Here is a 22,655-nt window from a genome sequence, read left to right on the forward strand (position 1 = left end):
GTATTGGATAGTTTACACATTAGGTTGCTTCCCTGCGCAAGGACGCACAAGATCATTTAGATAAATATCTCATTAACTGATAATGAAAAGGACTATTGAGTGTGAACTCAGACACAGCGGCCGGTCTTAATGAAAAGTTCCCCTTTTATGCGATACCATCCAGCTGCACCGAGTCCTTGATATCCCATTGCTACCGGGCACACCTCTCCATCTCTCTCACTTTCTCCGCTCGTCCTCGTTGATCCTTTCAGTTGATCCATCTGGACATTGAGCAGAAGGAGGCTAATAGCAGCCTCAGGCATGTCGCTGGGTCTCAGATGATGGAGATGCGAGGCTACAGGGAGAGATAAGGGTGGAGGACACAGTGACACTGGAAGGTGTCAGACAGGGGGAGTGCTGTTAGAATGGAGGAGTAAAAGTGTTAACCCAATAGAGGAAAAGTTGTATCCAGTAAAAAGTAAAAAAAAGCCCTTACCTCTTCTCAGACAGCCCAGTCACCAGATTAAAATGTTGGCATTGTATGTTTCTGCAAACCACAGATATGTTACATTTGTACATTTCATACGTATGACGTAGTTCAGATTGCATATGAGCTGAGTTTCTCATCAGGAGGAGGAGGGGGTGGTAGATGGTTTGACACCTAGGTGAGACAGATGCTGACCAGCAGACCACTGTCCAGACCAGCAGAGGCAGGTGTTTTTTAACAACAGTTTGGGACATGTTCAGCTGTGTTTGTAGTGACAAACGTGGATGTTTTTTAATGGGAGTTTGGGACATATCCAGCGGTGTTTGTGGCAGCAAAAGCAGGTGTTCGGGTCATATCTAGTGGTGTTTGTAGCAAGTAAAGCGGATGTTTTTCAACAACAGTTTATGACATGTCCTTTGGTGTTTGTAGCGACCAAAGTGTGTATTTTTTAACAAGGGCTTGGGTCATGTCCTCCAGTGTTTGTGTTGACAAAAGTGGGTGGTTTTCAAAAACATTTCAGGACACGTCCAGCGGTGTTTGTAGCGACAAATGTGTGTGTTTAATAACAGTTTGGGGCATATCCAAAGAGTGTTCGCAACATATCCAGGGGTGTTTGTAGCTGCAAATGCATGTGTTTTTCAACAAAAGTTCTGGACATGTTTAGCTGTGTTAAAAGTGATGAAAGTGGGTATTTTTTTAATGATAATTCGGGACATATCCAGTGAGTGTTTGCAACATATCCAGCTGTGTTTGTAGCAGCAAAAGCTTGTATCTTTCCACAGGAGTTCAGGACGTGTTCAGCTGTGTTTATCAAAAGCAGGTGTTTTTTAATGAGATTTTGGGACACGTTCAGAGGAGTTTTTAGTGACAAAAGCGTATGTTTTTAACAACAATTAAGCTCATATCCAGTTGTGTTTGTAGCAACAAAAGCGGGTAATTTTTAATGACAGTTCGGGACATGTCCAGCGGTGTTCGCATCATATCCAGTGGCGTTTGTAGCGGCAAAAGCATTTGTTTTTTGACTAGAGTTCAGGACGTGTTCAGCTGTGTTTGTAGCGAAGAGAGCGTGTGTTTTTTAATGGCAATTTGAAACATATCCAGCAAGTGTTTGCAACATATCCGGAGTCACACTGGGTAACATATCTGATGTTCGCGGTGACAAATTCAGGTATAGCCAAGCATAATGTTTTTCGAACCCAAACCAAGAGTTTTTTTGTGCCTAAATCTAACCACACATTAACTACAGCACAGTCACAACATACAGTTAAAAGCCTACAAACGTTACGTGTTCAGAGTTTGCATAAATGTACAATGCTGTTGCTGTTGTATTCTGTACTCTCAGACACTCTGGATAACAACACAGCTAAATGCCTGCATGTGCAGTTGAAGAAGAAATGATGAGTAGCTGTGTGCCTCACTGATGGAGGGGTGAGAGCTAAGAAGTGGCAGACAAGAAGGTGTTGAGAGAGAGCACAGAGGGTGCTTGACAACAGAGCTTGTAAAGTCAGTGTTGGCTGGTTGCTGGGCAGATAAACTTAATTGGATGTAAAAGACACCTAAAGCTCAAACACACACACTTCTGAGCACATATGCTTTATTTTAGAAAGCTGATTCATTGCTACACTTGCGCAGTTCGAGCTAAGATATAACACACTATACATGCTTCCATCGCCACAAGAGTCCCACTGCACACTGATACAATTACACTGTTAACCCCGTCCAGGGTGGGCTGGCTGTGGGGGGTACTTAAAATCTAGGTCACTGAGACACTTAGACACACACATAAGATGGTGTCAGTCTCAATCTGTCAGAGGTTGTGCGTGGGCTGACGCTGATTCGACTAAAGATCTGAAGGATGCTGTTGATGTGTTTGGTTGAAAGTGTGAGCTTGCTGAAGTTGTGCTGATGACGGGGAGCTGCCTCAGTGGTGTTTGTGAAGTATCTGCTCCTGAAGGAGTCAACAGAGATCCTGAGTATGTCTGGGGGAGGGGGGGGGGAAGGAATAAATAGATTTACTGTTGAGTGAAGTAACCACACACTGGAGAGAGATAGAGAGGGACAGGAGGGATGCAGGGAGGGAGACTATCGACTGAAACTGTCGTCACACAGTGTGATGCAGAATGAGGGAAGAAGAGGAGGGATGGAGAGATGAGGAGAAATAGCCACTTTCAGTCAGACGCCGGCACCATGTGAGGGAGGGAAAGTGTCTCTGGCGTCTTCAGACCAGACTCTGCCAAGCTTTGTAGTCCACCCTCCCACCTCCAACCCCCTATACTGTACACACACACACACACACACACACACACACACACCAACTGTCCTCAGCCTGCTCTATCATGTAAATATGAGCCATCTCTTCTTGTTCATTGGCAGGCCCAGGGTGAGTCTTAGTTTCCGGCTGTGTCTCAGTCTGCCTTAAATCTACTCCTGGCTTGTATTGTATGACAGAATTATATCAGTTTTTATTGTTTTATCAAGAGCTAAAATGGTTAGTGACACATTTTGCTTTCGATTGACAGAATGTCGATTAATTCCATCGTCATGTGATTTTCAATCAAATAAATAACTTTGTCTTTAAAGCTGCACTAACCATTGTCAATTATTTGAGCGTCTTTCAATTCTTTGTGTTGGTTTTACGACCTTGAGTCTCATTTTTTATGTTTTTGTTCACTCTCACAGCGCTTGTCAGCTTTGTTTTCAGCAGTAGCAGGCAGCTGTTTTTAGACATACTGAGTATCTGCTCAGCACCAAACAGCAGAAAGACAAAGCAGCAACTAACTGGTCATACATACTGGAGCATTAAGCAGCTAAGGAACCATATATTTCCCTTGGGAGTGGGTGGAGACCAAAACAGAGCTAAAAAAGAGAGTGACTATGGGAGTAACATTCATCAGATGGGCACAACCATGACTCCAAATGAATAATAAAGTTGCTTCATGTCTTCTGGATGTGTTAAATGGCAACTGTTTGCCAACATGTTAGCTTTAATATCTTTACAAGGCCATGATATGTCGAATGTGTGTGATTTTTTTTTTGTTAATGCCTGCATCAAGACCTTGGATTCTGCCCTCTTCATCGAGGTGACTGATTTGTCTGGCATTGTGACAGCTGGTTTCTTGGTTAAAACAAAAAACAATCCCATGAGTGCTGCACAGGGACTAACAATTAGCCAATATGTGCCAGTGGGCGGGACTTACACCATTATCAAGCTGTTGTCAAGCAGTGCGCCGAAACAATGAGGAGCAATAACAAGATTGGTGTCTAATATAGATCAAATAAACGCTGCTATTGAGGCTGCTATAAATCGAAGTGTCTTCTTAGTATTGCCAAACATCCTAGTGTTTTGTTTTTTTTTACTTTAATCTAAAACCTCTGCAAAACTTAAACATTGGATTCAAGCAGATATGTTGGATGCTAGTGATTGGTCAGGGAAAATCAAATCCCCCTCCCCCACGGAAATCAGTTGGAGTGGATGCAATGTCTGACTGAAGACACAAGGAGTTGACAATTCTGTCAGAAGTGGCCAAATAAAAACATTTTGCAGCTTTAAGAAACCAAACATTAACTTTGAGTGTAGTTTCTCATATGCACAGATTTAGCTTTTCTCAATTTCTTAAAGCTGTGAATTTGTGTCTCCCTTCTCTGGCAGTGAGAGTAAAACCATAAACACCATTGACGCCTGCTTAGAACCACTTCTCCACCACCCCCAAGAGCGCTCTTTTCAAGTCTTTTTTTGACTTGAATACTTTCTCTGATTGCCAAGTTCCCTTTTTATCTGGAGCATCTACTCCATCTCTCCCAGCTTCCATTTTTTGTTTTTTTATCTAAATTTCAAACTGTTAGCACACACAGTATCAGAGGTATATAATTTAGAATCACGCACAAATAGATGAATCATTGAGAAAACAAAACAAAAAAGCATTGCCAATCAGAAAAAGACAATAAATTAGTCTCTCCTCCCTTTAGCTTTGACTTGTTGACGTAAAACACATAACTTCTGGTGCACCTGTGCAGGAAAGTCACCACAGGCACCTGACACAAAAGCCTGGTGTACCTAGAAATACAGAGAGCTTTCCCTGGCAGCTGTAGGCTTCATCAACAATGTGCAAACTTGTTTGGCAAGAGCTTGACTGTAACAGATGTTCATTTATATGTAAAAGTCCCGTACTCCAGCTTCAACAGCATGAATTCTGTATCCTTGACTTTTTTGGCTGCTGGCAGAAGCAATTTTGAGACTTAAGATATTTGTCACACACACTATAAATCATCATCATGGACTGGACTGTTATGTGAAATCCATACAATGAGCTGATAAAGACAGAGTATGAGAGCTGGACCCACATCAGTGCTGATGCCTGTGGGTCTGAGATAACACTAATTGTTTTGTGTCAGCTTTGATTGGCAGCTGTCTGTTTCGCGCTGAAGCAGTCACACCTTTCACGCTGTACACACACATCACACTGTCAGCGTGTGTCCAGGAAACCACTTAACTTCTCATTAATTATGTATTGATGCAGTCGATGCCAAGCTCTGCTGCTTACAGGAAACTCTGGTGCTCACACAGCTCTTTGATCAGTCACCTGATGTGGCTTGCTGAGTTGGTCCGGAGGGTTTCATCAGTGTGCACTCTACTTGTAGAGCTGCATTCCTCACAGTTTAGAGTTTGGAATCTCCCTGCATTTTGAAACGAGGAAATTTACTGAGATACTTTAAAGCCTTTAAATGTATTTTTGCAGTTGGTGATCAATCAGACATCATACAGATTAGCTCTAAGTGAATTGAAAAATGGGGAAGGCGACTATAGTAGGATGCAAAGTATACTTTGATGAGGGTAGAATGATCATGCATCTTATTTATGTGTGAAAGTTCATTCTCTCAGTACTCTGATTACTTGCTGTCAGGGTCTTTGTTGTACCTAGAGAATTACAGATATAAGGTTTGCTGGTGTTTAGATCAAGTTTGTGCCTTGACTGTGATCTTGACTGGTCCTTTCAAAGTAAGAGTTACTTTTTATTGCATATTTTAGTTACACGAAGATAAAAACACTGATGAGACAGTAATTATTGACACATTACCAGCACAAAATAAAGAACCATGACACTGACTGAAATCGATTTCCCTGCTATGTCTTAGGAAGCAGCAGCATGAATGTCTATAATTGCAAAGAGGTTCAGCATTGTGTAGGTGAATCAGTGCTGTTTGAAGGCGGTGCGTGATGGCCGCCTCCTGAGTCTCTGGAGCCAGAAAGTCTATTAACGGACTTTCATCGACGCAGCAGCAAGAGACTGATGTCATCATCTCGCTGTAATTGCATCTCAAGTGTATGTGTGTGGGTGCATGCTTGTGTTGTAGGATGTGTTTTGTGTGTGAGAGCCAGTGTTTCAGAGTCATTCAGCCAGCTGCATCACCAACATCTGCGGAAGAAGAGAGCAATGTCATCCCACTGTGTATCTGTGTGTTAAGGTGTGTGTTTAAGTGTGTGTGTGTGTGTGTGTGTGTGCGCGCGTACGGATGTGTTCCCCACTGTGTCTGTATTCGAGTGAGTTATGTAATTTCTGTGACAAAATTTGTAATTCATATTGGAATCACCCAAATGTGGAAGTGATACTGTTTCTTTGCAATAGACAGAATAGGAAGGGGAAATGTTTCGATACCATATCTTGCACAGCAACGATTATTTTCATTGTTGATTAATCTGATTGTTTTCTTGATCAATTGACATGTAATTTGGTCTATAAAATGTCAGAAAATGGTGAAAAATGCACAAGATTACATCCTTAAATGTCTTGTCCACAACCCAAAGATTATCACTTTATTTTCATGGAGGGGTAAAGAAACAAGAAAATATTCAGACATTCACATTTTAGGAGATGAAATCAGAGAATTTTGACCTTTTATTAAAAAAGCTTATTACTCAATTATCAAATAAGTTGCTGGCAATCGGTTAATTTTTGCAGCTCTTTTGTCAGTGACATTGAAATGTGTGACTACAAAATATTAATATTCATTACACAGTTTACGTATTTGCGGAGTGAGAATATGAATCGTGTGCAACCGAATCTACAGAAGAATTCATTAAGGACCCTAATGTGCTGCAATATATTTGAGGGCATGAAAACATTTTTTAGTTTAAACCACATTTGGAAAGAAAACACTGTGGGGTACAGGTGGAGGAAAAAATCAAGCAACTCTAATAGAAAAATCAATACTCATAGTTGCGACTGTCGAGTTCGATTTGCTCAGTGAAAATAAAGTATATACTTTTACATTTCCCAGGGCCCTGAATATCATTAGTGTCTGATTTAATGTGGAAACGCTATCCAACATTTTCCGCATCGCTGATGTTGCACTGATGACTCTATAGACCCACAGCAGAGCAGCACAAGTGTCTCTCCCCCGATCTGCCCTCATGTAGAATAACACACGTCCGAGGTGACCAGAGCTCGAGCTACCTCCCCTCGAAGCTTGAAAGATTTGACATGCACGCACTGTTGAAATGGGTCTGAATTGATGCACACCCGTTCACCCTTCAGGCTATTAATAGTGCTCTCTTATTTGAATAGTATTTCCTGTGCTGCTGCAGCTAATGATAATAAAATAAATGGTCCACCTGTGTGTGTGTTGCAGGTGGGGAAGGAGACTGTTCAAACCACCGAGGACCAGGTGATGAAGAGAGATATGCCTCCTGCGTTCATTAAGTAAGTCTGTTTCTGGAGCAGCATGTAAGAAAAAGCACTGCTCTTGTTTCTTTGTTTAGCTCCTTCTGTTCGTCTCGCACCCACAGAAATACCCAGTGACAAAATTATGGAAATGATCCATTTTTATCTCAGTAGACAGAGAACTTGTTAAAAAGAGGATTCCAGACGATTTAATGTCAGGAAACATGGCTGCGTTCCCAGCTGCAACAAAGAGCCACTTCTGAGGACGAGCCCGGGCGGCTGTCCGGCTCCCTGCATCCAGACTGCTGAGAGGCTGTTTGTTGTTTTCCAGCTTGCATCCAAAGAGCTGACATGAACTCTGGGTGCTGGCTGAGAGCTGCTACTCAGCAATCCTGGGACTTGGACATCTGGCGGTGTTTGCACGCTTGAATGTGTTGCATTTTATGCTTTTACTGTGTGTTAGATATCATCAGTTTCCAGTTTGTTCTCGCCATGATTTCCTATCTCTGGTGTTTTCAGTGTCCAATTAATTTTTCAGTTTAAAGGAAAAGTTCCAGCAGATCCACACACACACTGCTCTCTCTCAGGCCCACTGGCACACACACGCAGGGGACTACACCATAAATCTCACTCACAGGGCTTAGAATGGGGCGTGTGGGAATGTGAACCAGCCTAAATATAGATGAACCAGCAGCCATCGATACCCTGACCAATGGGGTCAGAGAGAGGAGGGCTTTATTCAAGTGCTCTTAAAATCCATCTTCAGGTTAAGCTGATCATTGATCTCTTCAAAATGGGCAAGCTGAAAAGGGAAAGCCCCAAAATTTTACCATTCTTGGTGAATTTTAAAGTATTAAAGGTAACCTTATCTCCAACACAACAAACTCAGATTTAACTACAGGGCATTCAGAGCTGTGTCATTGCTCTTTTTATGGATGAGACGGACTTTCAGAACAGAAAAATGTCTTCAAATGTGGCGCACTTCCCCATGTGTGCACGTTATGGCCGTCTCTTGTTACCAGGAGAGCAGCTCTTTTAAGCGAGTGGCAGATGGTTTTCTTTTCTAGACATGAGATCTGATCTATTTGATTTACAAGGCGATAAATTCCTGTGATTGGTAACTGTGCTGCTCGTCTCAAGCCGTGCTCGTGTATTTTCAGGGTGGAGAACTCGAGCTCCAAGCTCGTCCAGGCGTCTCAGATGCTAAAGGCAGATCCATACTCTGTTCCTGCACGAGACTACCTGATCGATGGATCCAGAGGGATACTGTCTGGAACGTCCGACCTGCTCCTTACTTTTGATGAGGCAGAGGTGTGTGCGTGTATGTATGTGTGTGTGTGTGTTTGGCTCCTTATATCCATGACCTGAGAAACACTCTTACTTCAGAGGTGTGGTATCTTTCAGGGAAATAAAGCTTTATATAGCTGCACAGAGGAAGGAGGAACTCAGCTTAGAGCAAGTCTGTAATGGAGTCTCGAATGCAGCCAGATCTAATCACCGAGATCAAATGACTTCCCTCTGTCATAACTCAGGGTGTGTGTTTGTGTGTGTGTGGCTGGCACAGTGTATATGTGTGTGAGGATATGGTATGTAGCAGCGTGCATGATGTGTATGTGTGTGTGTGTGTGTGTGTGTGTGTGTGTGTCTGATGGCAGCTCCATAAGTGGAATCTCATTGGGCACGTGATAATGCTCACCGTGTCTCATCACTAGCCTCATTTTTGAAAGAGCAGCTTCTCACAGTCACAAGACGCACATCACAAGACCGTGCACACACCAACACAAACAAACACTCCCACACACACACACACACACACACACCACAAAGAACAGGGTATCTTCAACGCCATCTAAAAAAAGCTCAGGCACACATTGAATTTTGTTCTCACTATAAAGAAGTTTGTCTCTCATCATTATTATGAGCTGTGGTTTTACGTCTGAATATCTGTTTGTGATTATGTTTGTGTTGTGTCTTAGGTGCGTAAGATAATTCGTGTGTGCAAAGGTATCCTAGAGTATCTGACAGTGGCTGAGGTGGTGGAGACCATGGAGGACCTCATCACTTACACCAAGAACCTGGGACCAGGTCAGCAGGAGATTTCTTTTTAAAATTAAAACTTGAAAGCTGCTCTCAAGTTCTTAAAATGTCACTTTAGGGGTGAAGTTTCACGCGAATAAATCTGAGAAACACACATTCGAAGAGCCCCCATCCAAAATGCATTTGAAAATATACATTGTACGTTAAAAAAGAATATTTAAAGATTATTCCTTGGCATTTATGCCTTTATTTAATAGTTAATAGCACAGTGTATTCAGGCTCAACATATTCCATTAACTTCCTGAAGCCTTTACCTTCAACACAGTTAAGTGGAAGCATATCTTGTGAAGTCATTGTCGTGATGAGCTGCATTATCTTCTCAGACCGGGCGGGGTCACAGCATCTCCAGGTGAACAATGTCAATTTGGGCAGTGTGTGGCTAGCACCGCTAGCAGCAGCAGCCGCCGTTTAATCGTTTGGACGACTAATCGTGCACATTCCTTGTTACAAGGGATCAAATCATGAGAATTTTTTCAGCCTTCATATGAAGTATCTCAGAAAATGTGTATGTTTTCACTGCTAACAATCTAAGTGCACAATGAATGGCCTCAGAATACATGATACAATGCACCTATGAGCAACTGAATCTTTATTAAAGTGGAAACAGACAATTTTTAACAACCCCACTCCCTTCCCCTGGTATTATTGTGTATTATATATACATAGAAATATTGTATATATAAATATTATACATTATAAATATTATGTATAAGTTGTATAAGTGGTGGCGCCACTGTCACAAAGGCAACCTTATTGGCAGTTTTCCCCAGAGCCTAACAACAGGGCTCTTTTATTTTTGCTGGGTAGAGTTTCCACAGTTAATTTGGTCGTTCCACTCTCCTTTTCCACGACCGGGGATAATAACTGCAAAGAACTTACATTTATACTTGCTGGTAACTGGGGATAGCTACGCATAGCTGCCGGGGAAAACAAAAACACTATCCTCTTCCAGTTTTGGATTGCGCAATAGTTGACGTACTCACTTAGTGCTATAAATCAAGTCTTCAAGTTTTCCCAGGAGATCGGACCCATTGCCAGACAGGATTACACGGTGAAAGCGAGGCTTATAGTGAACTAATCTAAATGCAGATGGTGTCATACTATAACCATTACATTGTGTAATCAGTATTTATTTCATAATGTTAAGTTAAAGCAAAAAGATGTGTCTATTTTCACTTCAAAATTCTTACACGTCTAGTAAACTGTGTCTGTAATAAGTTGTCTCATCACAAGTGCATGACACTGTTTGACACCTGTGGAAGTGTTTTACAAGGGCCGCTACTAAGACATTTTCAAACAGTGCAATTAACCTTTTGTTTTAGACTCTTCTGTTCGTTAAAGGTCCATCTGTCATGATGAAAACCTAAATGAACTCCTGACTGCTCCTCTGACACTAAGATGCTGTGATTGAGGATCAGGCAGGAGAGCAGGACCATAAACAGGCTATTTATCATCTGAGGTAAAAGGTCAGTCTTGTTGTCAGAGCACTGTGGCATAATGAGCCGGGGGAAATCTGATGCCAAGGTTTTCTCACACTTGACTGATGCTGTCATTGTGCGAGATCAGTCGTTCGTGAAGTGATGATTTGTTTGGATGTGTCGGAGCTACTCAGTTGGTGAATACGCCGGAGGATGCCCTCGGCTTCTGATTGTTCGAGCGTAGTTAAACTGTGATGCTAATGCTAACAAACCCAAAGTCACAAACATTTGCTGCGCTCTACCTGCTGGTTGGTTTTGGTAACCTCTAACTTCCCCATGTTTCTTCCAGGGATGACCAAAATGTCAAAGATGATTGAGGAGAGGCAGCAGGAGCTGACGCACCAAGAACACAGACAGATGCTAATAAACTCCATGAACACCATCAAAGAGCTGCTGCCTGTTCTTATATCAGGTGTGTATGTGGGACTGTGTGTGTCTGTGTGTGTCTGTGTGTGTGCAAATGACAGCACAGGTCACTGAGCATCCAACAGTTGTTATAGCAACGCTGATAATTACAGTCATTAGTTGCTGGGGATGTCAGACTGACTACGCACAATTCGCCCACTAGCTGCTCTGCTGGCGTCTCTCATACTGTACACTGCACCAGCAAAGAAGAGAAACACTGTTACAGCTGCACAGTCAAACACACACATTAAGTGTGGCTGTAATGTCAAAGAAGTTTGGACACAAAGTTTGGTCTGACAAGATATCGAGCTACTTTACAAATTAAAGTTGCATTAATCAGTATTTTCAGATTAAAAACTGGTTGTACTTGTGAAAGACATCAGTGGTGGTGATGAACTCTCAGATCATTATCCTCTGACTCCTCAGCTCTGTGGAGCGTTTTAGCATCTTTCAGCTTATCGTTTTGGTTTTGTGGCCCACAGCCGTACTGTTCTGATTCACTTTCATTGCCCTTATCAGCGTCATTTTTAAAAAAGCTCTGACAAACCCATTGTGCGCTTCATGCAGCACCATATAGACTAAGGCGCCATGTCCACCAAAGGGTCACAGGACATTTTTGCAATGCTTTGCAATGGGAACACTACGTATTTACGCCATGCTACAAATGCTGAGCCTAAATTCTGCCCTGAACGCTGCCGATTGGGTGTACGCTGCGCTCGTCGTGGTCACTTCGGTCGCTCAGTCACAGTGGGAGAGAGACAAACCGTCACATCTTAAATGTACAAATGCTGAACGACAACAATGGAGAAGAAATCTGTTAATATGCTGCATATATATTTTGTTTCCTCTCATGAGCCCAAACAGACTAGTGGTCTGTCCTCTCTCCCTGCATGCTTCAGCTTTCCCCTCATCCAGAGCCGGTACTCTACTTTGTGCCGACATGTTTACTTCTGCGGATATTCCATATCATAGCAACCAGACGCAACCATCTCAGCTGAAAAAATGCCACACCTCCAAAGCGCTCTCACTGGCTCCCAGCTGGGTATTTCCTGAGGAGCGCCTGGCATTTTTAGCTATAAAAAATGCTTTGGTGGACAGGAGGCTTTCACATTAGGGACACAGGAATTCCATTATCCTGTTGGAGTGTATATAGTTATGTTATTATGGAGAGTCACACACTGATATACTTTTGTTTCTTATTTTACGGTTAAAGTTACTAATCACCTGATGTGCATAGACTATGTATCTGTATATGTTATTATATGTTATTTATTGTCTTCATATAGGCCGGTTGTCCTAAAAAGACAAATATACAGCTTTAAATTGGGGGGCTGTTGTATCAGGGGGGGCACAGTCATAGGTAATACAGTAGGAAGGCAGGCACAAGGGTGGTTTTTGATGTTGTGTCCAAAATATAAACCATAGCAGGCATAGTGTGAAGGTCGGGGGATCTTGTGATGGCTGCTCTTTGCCACACTGTAGGGACAACATCAACAAATATCTTACAGATGATGTATGCACTTGGGTACGGGACAACATTACTGATGTGAAAGGTGAGCAGCAGGAGATGGGGGAGGGATTGTACTTGGGCACAGTACGAATCAATGGAACCTAATATTAAGACATCCCAAGTTAGTGACTAAATGGTGAACATAATGCATAAGCATCTAGCAGCAAAAGACATAGGTAGTTCCCTCAGGAGATGGTGGAGACCAAAAACAGAGTTAAAAAGAGAGTGAATATTAAAATTGCACTTGTAAAGTGGCCAGAAACAAGATATCAAATGAATGATAATGTTACTTCGTACTGTTTGTTTAAACCTTAAGCCTCAGACCGCTCTAAATACTCTGTTTCCAATTATTTGTTTTTTACTTTTGAGAAAAGCTGACATCAGCTGGTGACAGATTTTTTTTTTAGAGCCATCTGCTCCAGGCACGCTACTGCAGGTGTTTACAATAGATACTACTACATACAACAACTGTTACATGCAACTAAATGCTAACATCAGGAAACATGTCATCTTGGTTCTCGATGTTGTTAATTTCTCCACAATTTTGTGTCGTAAGATTTTGGTTTATAAGCATTTCTTGGTGACTTTTTTTACGGTATAAAGTGCCGCCATACTCTGTTACAGTCATTTTTTGGCTGAATTGAGGGTATGGAGACACTCAGATGCGGAGGACTCACAAATGCTGACCAATCAGAGCAGACTGGGCTTTTTTTGGGAGGGAGGCTTAACAAGACAGGCGCTAAAATGAAGTGTATCAGACAGAGGATGAACACAGGTGTTTCAGCACAGACAGTGTGAGAAAGTGAGAGTGAGAGTGTTTTTTGATCATTAAAATGTGTAAACATGTTTTAGTAGAAGCCTAAAATACAGGTATGAGCCTGAAAATTAGTGTGATGGGTCCCCTTTAAGTGATTATAGCAAGTTTCACATTACTCTGATCATAGTTTCTGTTTGTCGGATATTTAGACATTTCTGGTGAAAACTCTCTTTTGGGGTTTCGCTATAGCAATTTTTTGTACTACACTACTATTAGTTTGTTTTTTTTAAATAAATAGTTGCCTCATTTGTGATGGATATATGCTCCTGTATGTCTGTAATCATAACTACTCATGTTTCTGTCCTCAGCTATAAAGATTTTTGTGGCAACAAAGAGCAGTCGAGGTGCCGGCCTTGAGGAGGCAGAGAGGAACAGACGGTTTACCTTTGAAAAGATGAGCGCTGAAATCAACGAGATCATAAGAGTCTTACAGCTCACCACGTGGGATGAAGACGCCTGGGCCAATAAGGTATGACCTGTGCTGCACATTTGACCCCTGATTTTCTTCATTTTATACCTTAACCCCCCCCAAAAACAACTTAAAAAATCCCCACATACCTAAATCAGATGATCACTTTTGCTTTGGAGTGCCTGTTTGCACACACATAGCCACACACTTTCCCACCCTGCTGCAGAGAGCATCTCTCAACAAAAAAAAAAATTCACTCTTTACTTTCTGTCTCCACTTTTTCTTTTGCTCGGTAGTATAACTCCTGGTTTTTCTTTTTCTTTTCTTTCTTTACCTTCCTCCTCCATTCTTTTCCTCCCTGTAGAAGGTAAGCCTGTTTCTCTCCCCCTCTGCAGTTTCCAGCATGCAAGTGTGTTTGTGAGAGAGTGCAGGAAATATGTCCTCATGCTTACATATCTGTCATGCTGGTATTTAACAGTAAGTGTGTCATGTGTTTTAGTCCACCGACTGTAACCTGACGTGATCTACATTGTTAAACGTGCATCTGTTTGTCTGTAGATGTCCATTTGAGTCAAATGGCTTGAAACAGATGACAGTTAAACGCTAAATATATTCAACTCATGTTCAGTCACTGTTTTTACTTCTCGTGCTGCTGATGTTTCCTGATTGATAGAGCTGTAAGTAGCACAATAAGGTGCTGTCTTAGGGCAGGATATACTCTCTTGTCAATGTTTTTTGGGCACATCAGTTGTGCCACGAGATCATTAACTGGCAAAGATCTGTTTCACTAGTCTAACCTGTAACCCTGCATGTTTCTCGGCACACAGCTACCTCAGACAATGATCTGTCTGTTTGTGTGTTTTTGTGTGTGTGTGTGTTTGCTGTGGACATACCGCATACTCTTGTGTATGAGCTGTGATAAGCACTTACTGTCAGTGTGTGGGGGAACCGCTGGCACACGATGACTGTCCTCCACTCAGGTCATGAATTATAGAAATAAGCTGGTTGGTGTCCAGACACATCCATAATAGATGGACTGTATTGAACACTTCCACTTAAGTGGTTCATTCTCCTCTGAGCTGGAAAAAGGCCTTTTTTTCCTCCACCTGTTATGAAGCAATAAAAGAGCTTGTGACATTTTAAAAAGAGAGATGGTGATCCCCCCTTAAATAAATCATTTTAATATTATTTTTAATAATATATAAGTTAATTAGTTGGCCCGTACAGAATTTCTGAATACATAGATTTCACTTTACAATACAACCATAAAGACTTGTGTTGTTATGTATGACTTTAATTATGGTAAATAAATAATTTATTCATGCTTACAGATTAAGAATATAAATAAATGTAACTTTTTGGTTGCCAGATTGAGCTCACAATAAAGTAGATAACATTTGGCTGCAACGCCTTTCACCCAGTAGCCGTGTATTAATGACTAACTATCTAACTAAGTATGCAGCTAAATTTTTGTAAATAATAAATAATTGCACATTTCTTGGATCATTTACTTTAAAGGAAAAACTTTGGTTACATGCTGTATTTCTCTTATTGTCAACAAAGTGCACAACAAGATCAAAACCAGCAGTGAAATGTTCCTACTAACAAGTATTACTTGTGTAGCCAAAGTCTGATAAAGTATAAACACGGCAGCTGAATACCAGCGCGGTAATTTATGTTAAATCAATCCTATAAACACACTCTGCTACTGTAAATACTGACTGACACCGCAAATGTGTTTTAATCCACTACTAATACAGGACGACCATCGCTCCACCCAGCTTAGTCTTAGCAAGGTGCTGGAAACATCAATAAGTTCAAGCTGGTGGAGAAGAATTCTGTGCACTTATATTTGTGCAGTTTGTGGAAATCTTTTCTACCAGTTTTCACTTGATTAATCCGCAACTGAAAGTAGTCCCCAATGAAAGCACTATTTATTCATTTTTTAAAGAGTGATTGATAAAAATTACAGTGCCCATCTGTTTTAGTTTTTTTTAAGTGTGTGTTTGTGGCCCATTTTACATCTTCGGTAGGAATGAATGGGTTTTGGGTTGAGTGGCGCAGGCAGGCTAGGGGAGTTTGAAAGAGACAGACTAACACATAGTTGGTTTTAGTTTTTCTAGTGGCTTTGTTGACAGGAAGAAAAACATAAAATGACACCATCCTCTTCCTTTAAAGGGACAGTTCACCCTAAAATGAAAAACAAATTTTCCCTTCACCTCCTGCCAATCGTATCACCGCAAAGAAGGAAGCATGCATCTTCTGCTAGCTCACCTAGCACCACTGAGCAACTTAACATCACAGTTTAGCTTAGGAGGATGCCATTAATGTTAACATCTTGTGCTGTCATGAGCACGAGCCTCTCGTCCATGAGTAGATGCACACTTCCTTCTTGTGGTAATGCAGTTGGCAGGTGTAGTTCAGTAGAAAGAAAATAGTTCCCACAAGAAACTGCTCACAACAAGGTTTGTGGATTATTTTGACTAACTGGGTCATGATTCCTGGAAAGAGACATTGCTGTTGGGTTTTTCAAATGAATTTTTGGCGCTTTGAGCACCACAAGCGGAGTGCCATCTAGTTCCATTATATTGGAGGGAGGGCAGACATCTTTACAGCCGATAACTCACACCAAAACAGTCTAGGTTGATAAATAGAATGAAAGGTGAGAGGAAAGATCTGTATTTTTGATTTGGGGGTGAACTGTCTGTTTAATGTGGGCTCACAAACTTGCAACCCATTATAGAGTTTAAATAGAGGCCATTTTAGCACATTATTGTTGAATAAAAACTACTAAAGTCATCACTATAACTCTTTATTTACAGTACACCATTATGTAAAGCACTGGTTATTTAATACCCACTGCAGTTTTGATAGAGCTATACACAATGCCTTGTTTCCTCTTTCCTTCAGGACATGGAGGCTTTGAAGAGATGTCTGGCTTTGATTGAGTCAAAGATGGCACAAGCTAAAAGCTGGCTCAAAGACCCTCATGGACAACCAGGTAAGTGCATTTTTAATACTTTCTGCTAAAACAATTTAGAGGTTATCTCACAATGTGACCCTGAGGTGTGGTGTCGCCAGGAGACCCCGGTGAGGTCGCCCTGCGCGTGATACTGGATGAAGCCGGTAAGGTGGGAGAGCTGTGTGCTGGGAAGGAGAGGAAAGATATACTGGCAACCGCCAAGGCTCTGGGACAAATGACCGACCAGATTGCAGATCTACGAGCCAGGTAGTGTGTTTGTAAGAGAGAATGTGAGTAAACTGTTTTCTTTACTCAGCCGTGTTCATGTGAAGTGTGTTGACATCAAGTGTGTGTTTTTCTTTAATGGCAGAGGCCAGGGCCCGACCCCAGGGTGTGTGCAGCGTGCAGGCCAGTGCTCACAGGGCTTAGACTTGTTATTTGGCAAAGTGGACGGTGCTGCCCGCAGACTGGAGGCTCTAATCAATGCCAAGCAGGCCATTGCCAGGAGGCTGGATGCTGCGCAGGTCAGATAAAACAAGAAAAAGACTGTAATCCATGTTAACCCTCTCCCCAGTGAATGATACCTCCTCTCTGTATTAGATTCAGACTATTTCTGTCTCTTTTCCTCTATTTGCTTGTAATTTTTAGTGAATGATTTAAGTTATAAGGCAATGTGAGTAAGAGCAACAGCTGAATATTTAGAATTCGCAGTGTTTAGTGACTTTTTCCCATCATTGAAGATACAGATCTATGTTGTTTAGTTCATCAGATGAGAACAAAAGCCATGTATGTGCATTTTTTTAGGCCTGGCTGGCCGATCCTAACGGTGGTCCTGAGGGGGAGGAGAACATCAGAGCGCTACTAGCAGAGGCCAAACGAATTGCCGATCTATGTGAAGACCCCAAAGAGAGGGACGACATCCTGCGCTCCATCAGTGAGATTGCAGGCCTCACTGCCAGACTCGTGGAGCTACGCAAACAGTACGCTTTTCTTCCTCTGACACATGCAGGCCTAATGATGTTTTGTGACTTCATGTAATTCTTAGACCCTCTTCTTCTAGGCTCAAACTGCAACCTCATGCCATCAGTAGGTGGCATATTTTACCCACCTGGAAAATATGTTGTTGCCTGTCAACCCTGGGGATCAGTCCTACAATAAGGTTTCTCTTTGAATCTAGTGGGGGACAGATGGGGCTATGGTATTTATGTGGAGGGTCAGTAATGATTTGAGTCAACCTTAAAGGGAAATACAGCTCAATATAAGGATCATGCCTCTGACTTTCATTAATGAATTGTAGACGGCCAGTTTGTTGGGTAAGAAACAGTTCATTTACTGAATGGTGCTGTGGTGCAGTGAATCACAGCAAGATGAGTCACCATTGAGAATATATTTTCTCTACTCCACTTCCACTGCACGTGTTGACCATAAAAGGAAACCAGAGATATGACAAAGTAAGTCAAACGGCCTGGCTGGTATTAACATAAAAACTGTGGAGCTGAACTTTTAAAGGAGAAAAATGTGACTGCGCTTATACACAGGAAGATTTTAGGCATCATCGTACATTTTCATGTCTAGGAATAATAATTGGCTGTTTTCATTGGTAAACACTGTGTGGTTTTATAAGGACTGACACACAGCCTCAAAGAAATACTACACACAGAAACAGTTTGAAGCTTTGCAGCATCATTCATCATTTAGACACTGGAATTTTAAATCAACATTTGAATGCTGTGCTGCCATTTTAAAAAAAAGGGTTTTGGCATGTCTCTTTATACCATTTGTAGAAATTAGATCACAGCGGTGCCTGATTGTCTCAGATTCGTGTGATCCACAATAACTCTCAAGCAAAGTCCAAAGTGAAGTCCAAAAATCTAATCTTTGAAAAATGAAAGATGTGATTATTTCCAAAATTTACAACTTGTTTTTATGTAATGAAATGTTCTGCTTCAATATTTGTTGGCATTTTGGCCTTTCAAAAACAGCATTTTCACTGGACAGCAGTTTAACAGCACCATAAATTGCATTTATTCATCAAAGAAAATTGATTTAATAAAGACTAACTCATTTATCCATTAATGTCTTTATTCCTATTGAGGATATTGTTTGGGGATCGGGTTTTTTAGGTCGATGACATCATAAAATTTGTAATATTCAAAGCTTCCTTAGAAAACCTCAATAGAAACTTAAAAAAAAACGTTTAAAAAAATGTAGAAAATAAATAAATTAAAAATAGGTACAGTCTGTACAGCTCTAGAAGTAATATTTCATTCTTCTGGATGAATGAAACTCATGATATTTTTCGTGAACTGTTCTATAAGAGTAATTGTCCTGGATCAGAAGTTGAGCTTTTGTGTCTGTGGAAACACATATGCTCTCAGTACAAAGCAGTAATGAAAACATTTTATCTTCATTTTTGGCGACACAAGACAAAAACTAATGTTGACAAAACAGATGAAAAAGTGGCATCAGCCTTTGACAGTATTTCCCTTTAAGGTGGTGTCTAACGGGGATATGGTGAGACACTGGGTGGCATGTAACGGAGAATTTCAACACTACATCACACCTTTTTGTTTCCCCCTCAAATCATGTCTGTCTGACTTTGTCTCAGGGGTAAAGGTGACAGCCCGGAGGCTCGTGCATTGGCAAAGCAGATCGGGGCGGCGCTGCTGACCCTGCAGTCCAAAACAAACCGGGCTGTGGCCAACATGAGACCGGCCAAACCTGCCGTCACTTTGGAGGGCAAGATGGAGCAGGCCCTCCGCTGGGTGAACAACCCGGGGGTGGACGACAGAGGAGTAGGTGAGCAGGGTTGGATGATGGCTCGAGGGAGGGATGATGTAGCAGTTCAGAAATAAACACTCTGACCTTACATGTCTTTTGTCAGCCTGCGTGGAGGATGGAGGGTGTATGAAAATTGTTAAGGCAGCACCTACGTCTCTTTGTGATTAGCAGTTTTGGAAAATGTGAGGTGTTTGTGGTCTAAGCGGAGGATGTGAAGTGTGTCATTTTGAACGTTTTTGAATGTGGTACAGATATGACTGTGCTGGTGACTGATGCCATTTCCTTAAATGCCCACAGTGACTCACTGAATGACTAACTTCACTTACTTAGTCATTTAGGAAGCACTGTACTGTTTTAATGCTTTGTTTGATGCCTGTTGCTGTATCCCTGTTTTGTCTTTTGATTGTTTCCTATTTCCTCCCATGCTTCCCTATGGGAGCAGAGTGTGAGATACTGCAGTGGAACACAGGTACCTGCCCACGATACACTGTCATAGAGGATATAACCAAACACTATGATATTAATCACATAGTGACTTCCTAGAAACCTTATGAGGTCAACATATACACAAACTATTTCTCTAATTCACAAGAAAAGGTAGTCATTTCTCACCCTGGGCATTCCTAGTAATTATTAGACTATGTTACCAACAAATACAAACAAAACACTGCTGCAATTGATGCTCCACTTCTTAATAAGCACCTATGATGGCAGAATGATTTGTGCCCTGTGTCTCACCCCAGGTCAGGCAGCAATCAGAGGAATGGTCGGAGAAGGGAAGAGGTTGGCAGGAGGCCTGTTAGGCCCGTATCGGCAGGATATGATTGGACGCTGTGACCGAACAGAAGCTCTAATGGCATCGTTGGCAGACATGGCCGGCAGGGGCGAGGCTGAGGCTCCTCATGCACGAGCTACAGCTGCACAGCTACAGGACAGCCTCAAGGTAGCTCAGCAGTCTCACAAGCACACACATTCATTTATGAATGAATTAATCCACTGTCATTACAAAGGTTTTCTGTGCAGCCGAAAATCACAAAGTTTCCAAATATAACGGAGAGAATAGGCTAAATTTTGGAGAAATGTGAATAAAGTGATGCACAAGACATCGAGAATATTTCCATTTGATGGAATGGTGCACAGGGTGTCTGCAGATCCTTAAAGAGCCTTAAAGGTCCAGTGTGTCAGATTTAGGGTGATATGGAAATGGAAAATAACGCAATGAGTATGTTTTCTTTAGTGTATAATTGCTTGTTGTGTTTCATCACCTTAGAATGAGCCATTTATATCTACATAGGTAGTGAGTCCTCATCTATTGAGATCCCTATGTTGCACCGCCTTGTTTCTTCAGTAGCGCAGATCAGACAAACCAAACACTGGTTCTAGATTGGTCCATTAATGTTTTAACATTTTCATGTCAGCCACCAGAGTTAGAAGCCCCTGTATGGCGTGCAGCTTCAGAAAAACACTGATTTTTTTTTTTTTTTTTTTTTACGTGAAACTACTTTACTCAGCGTTTTACCGGTTCAAATCACCGGGGCCATTTGGAGAGGAAGAGACCTCTATGGATAATTCAGCTCACGATAAAAACCTCCTGACGTAAAAGCGTCTGGATCTTAAGTTATCAGATAACATAGGTGAGCACACATTAGCAGGTGCTGGGCTTACAGCTGTCTGTGACAGGCCAAACAGCGTCAGAGAAACACTGATTTGTAATTTGAAACTACTTTATTCTGTGTTTTTAGCAGTTTTAATAACCAGGTCTCACTCTGGGGATAATTCCACTCATGATAAAAGCCACCTGCAAAATGAACACTGATAGAATTTTAACCACGAGGAGTTTTCACCTGGTTTCAATCTGCAAACCCCACGGCGAGACACTAAATCTCCTTAAATCTTACACACTGTTCCTTTAAATTGTCTTAAATTCAATTTATAAATATTAGGTCTTAAAAGTAATTCAGTAATCTTACATTTGAATTTGTGAGGGCTCTATCGCCACAAAAAAAGTATTTAATTTCATATTCATTTATTTTTGTCAAAATTAGTTTGTCTCTTTTGCACAGTAGTTCACTTTTCTGATGTTCCAAATCCTTAAACCTTAAACATAATACTGTCTTTTACTTTATACTTGCACTTACCTGTTGGCAAAATGTAGATTAATCTAACGCACTCTGATAACTCTATTCCTACATGAAGCCTACCTCTGCAAGGGACCACATATGCACTTACCTATATACTTACTACCTGCAATGCTTAAATAAAAGATGATTTGTCCAAAAATGAGTCTTAAATTTGGTTAAATTATCTTGAAAAGTATTTAAAGAGCAATACATTAAGTGTCTGAAACCTGTAGACACTGGTGCATTGATAAAAAACATCTTGTGCATCTGAGTCTTTCCTGTTGGTGCAGAGCTCCACCTAGTGGACTGATCCAACTCTGTGGGCTTCTCCTAGGACCTGAGGCAGCACATGCAGGAGGTGATGACCCAGGAAGTGTCTGATGTTTTCAGTGACACCACGACCCCGATCAAACTGCTGGCCGTGGCTGCAACTGCTCCTCCTGATGCCCCCAACAGAGAGGAGGTCAGTGACTCTGTGCTGAGTCTGCTCCATCCAGATGATCACGTCTGCGCTCTGACCAAACCAGTGTGAATGTTTGTTGTAGGTTTTTGAAGAGCGTGCAGGGAACTTTGAGACCCACGCAGGTCGGCTGGGGGCGACCGCAGAGAAGGCTGCTGCCGTGGGAACAGCCAATAAGAGCACAGTGGAGGGGATACATGCTGCTGTGAAACATGCCAGGGAGCTCACGCCACAGGTGATGATGTTTGTTTTGGTGACTCTGATTTGCATGATTGCACACACTGGTTAAAACATGCAGCAGTCAGCGAGTGCTTCATACACACACTGACATGTTTGTTGATGTTCAGGTGACCTGTGCTGCTCGGATCTTGCTGAAGAATCCTGGAAATAAAGCAGCGTACGAGCACTTTGACACCATGAAGAACCAGTGGATCGACAATGTGGAGAGACTCACTGGTGAGGATTTTCTTAACATTTAAATTATCGACTAT

General features: G+C 41.7%; 1 protein-coding gene across 4 annotated transcripts in view; it reads left to right on the top strand.

Annotated features, from left to right (window-relative positions):
* The window catches only part of LOC117248434 (vinculin-like), a 33,101-nt gene that overhangs the window by 2,131 nt on the left and 8,315 nt on the right, over window positions 1-22,655 (top strand). For 2 of the 4 annotated variants that reach the window (XM_033613513.2, XM_078176202.1), the window contains exons 2-16: window positions 7,094-7,164; window positions 8,286-8,436; window positions 9,102-9,210; window positions 10,990-11,112; window positions 13,741-13,901; window positions 16,752-16,842; window positions 16,923-17,070; window positions 17,174-17,327; window positions 17,608-17,783; window positions 19,412-19,602; window positions 20,027-20,053; window positions 20,328-20,527; window positions 22,039-22,167; window positions 22,250-22,399; window positions 22,512-22,620. In XM_033613513.2, coding sequence (XP_033469404.1) covers window positions 7,094-7,164; window positions 8,286-8,436; window positions 9,102-9,210; window positions 10,990-11,112; window positions 13,741-13,901; window positions 16,752-16,842; window positions 16,923-17,070; window positions 17,174-17,327; window positions 17,608-17,783; window positions 19,412-19,602; window positions 20,027-20,053; window positions 20,328-20,527; window positions 22,039-22,167; window positions 22,250-22,399; window positions 22,512-22,620 — 1,990 coding nt within the window. The remainder of the gene's footprint in view (window positions 1-7,093; window positions 7,165-8,285; window positions 8,437-9,101; window positions 9,211-10,989; window positions 11,113-13,740; window positions 13,902-16,751; window positions 16,843-16,922; window positions 17,071-17,173; window positions 17,328-17,607; window positions 17,784-19,411; window positions 19,603-20,026; window positions 20,054-20,327; window positions 20,528-22,038; window positions 22,168-22,249; window positions 22,400-22,511; window positions 22,621-22,655) is intronic. The other 2 variants (XM_033613516.2, XM_033613519.2) reach the window with 1 other exon arrangement.

The sequence above is a fragment of the Epinephelus lanceolatus genome, chromosome 17 (genome assembly GCF_041903045.1).
Source record: "Epinephelus lanceolatus isolate andai-2023 chromosome 17, ASM4190304v1, whole genome shotgun sequence".
NCBI lineage: Eukaryota > Metazoa > Chordata > Actinopteri > Perciformes > Serranidae > Epinephelus > Epinephelus lanceolatus.